This window comes from Etheostoma spectabile, chromosome 2 (assembly GCF_008692095.1).
Source record: "Etheostoma spectabile isolate EspeVRDwgs_2016 chromosome 2, UIUC_Espe_1.0, whole genome shotgun sequence".
Classification (NCBI taxonomy): Eukaryota; Metazoa; Chordata; class Actinopteri; order Perciformes; family Percidae; genus Etheostoma; species Etheostoma spectabile.
The window spans coordinates 14,371,396-14,373,133 of NC_045734.1; the positions used below are offsets into that span (position 1 = coordinate 14,371,396).

Consider the following 1,738-nt stretch of genomic DNA (forward strand, 5'->3'; position numbering starts at 1 on the left):
ACACACACACACACACACACACACACACACACACACACACACACACACACATTGTATGAAGTTAAAGCCACTTCAGAGTGAAAATTTAAAGAACAGTCCTGTTTCACTGCCTCTTGTTAAATATGTCCAGAAGATTTTATTATTTGTTTAAATATGTATATTCATATACTGTCTGAATAGAAAAAACCCTCTGAACTTCTCAAATCTGGACTTTATGTTGGTTCATTCAATAATTGCAACTGATTAAATAAATGTCAGTTTAAAGAACTACATTACTTCAGGAATATTTATCCTATTATCCTGAGCCACTAGATAATTTAAAACAAAACCACAAACAAACCAAAACGGGACCTGTAACACATAACTACTATGCAGTGTACAATACTCGGCTATCTAAAGTCCTGTCACGCTTCACTAACTTAAAGGTCCCATCACATGGTGCTCTTTGGATGCTTTTATGTAGGCCTTAGTGGTCCCCTAATACCATTTCTGAAGTCTCTTTCTCAAAATTCAGCCTTGGTGCAGAGTTACAGCCACTAGAGCCAGTCCCACAATGAGCTTTTCGTTAATATGTGCCATTTGTGAGTCTGTAGCTTTTGAGGAGGAGAAAGGGGGGGCAAGGTACAGGCTGGGGGTGTAGCCTTGACCAACTGCTACTCTGTTTGTTTGAAAGGTAACCTTGGCCCTTATGACGTCATAAGGAGCAAGGTTCCAGATTGGCCCATCTGAGCTTTCATTTTCTCAAAGGTAGAGCAGGATACCTAAGGCTTGGTTTACACCTATCGCCATTTCTAGCTACTGGGGGACCATGGGCAGGCTGGGGGAATTCATATTAATGTTAAAAAACCTCATAAAGTGAAATTTTCATGCCATGGAACCTTTAAAGTACTGTGTGTAAAGGCCATATAGTGTTTTCTTGTGTTCTTCATATTGATGTACTTTTTGGTGCTGTGTTTTGTTTAGTTTTTCCATTTCCCATTACATTCTGTATCTTGACATACTGTGTTGAAGAAGAATGTGAATCATCTTGATGTTCTATATCTATCATAATACGTAACAATCCAAAATGCTGTAGTATAAATGTGCTTATAATGTCAATGTGCCCATATGCATCTGAACAGCAGCATCTGAAAAAAAACTACCCACAAATTTGATTTCATCTCAACACCAAATAAAGGTCCAACTAAAAAATAAAATAAAAGATAACACCATTATATATCGTTGTCCATCAGAAGCAAACATCATCAGTATCTCCAACATGGCTGACCTTTTGAGCATCAGCGCCTGGGAGAGCTGCGTGCCAAGCTCCGGCGGCGTATCTGTCGATGTGCTGGTTGTGTTTTTGAGGAAGGAGTGCGTGCTCAGAGCCACTTCACTTGTCTTGCCGCTCGCCGTCTGACATGTCAGCTCTCCATTGTGCAAAAGCAAAGGCTTCTGGGAAAAGAGGAGTGCGGTGCTCCCCACCAACACCACCTGGGGGCCTGGGCAGACAGAGTTAGAAAGAAGAAAATAAAGTTTAAAAAAAATTCCTGTTATCTCTTGGCTACATTTACATCACATAATTATGGTAACAGGAGTATGTTAAGGGTACGAGAACCCTGATTTATTGCATTATGTGAGATAACATTTTGTGTTGATTAAATATTAAAATGTTGCTTTCATTACATGTCCTTCTGAATAGGACAGTGAAAGGTGTATGTATGTATGTGTGTGTGTGTGTGTGTGTGTGTGTGTGTGT

General features: G+C 39.7%; 1 protein-coding gene across 1 annotated transcript in view; it reads right to left on the reverse strand.

The window, feature by feature from the left end:
• The window catches only part of wdr19 (WD repeat domain 19), a 32,459-nt gene that overhangs the window by 23,966 nt on the left and 6,755 nt on the right, over window positions 1-1,738 (reverse strand). Inside the window, exon 17 of the mRNA XM_032537710.1 lies at window positions 1,268-1,481. Coding sequence (XP_032393601.1) covers window positions 1,268-1,481 — 214 coding nt within the window. The remainder of the gene's footprint in view (window positions 1-1,267; window positions 1,482-1,738) is intronic.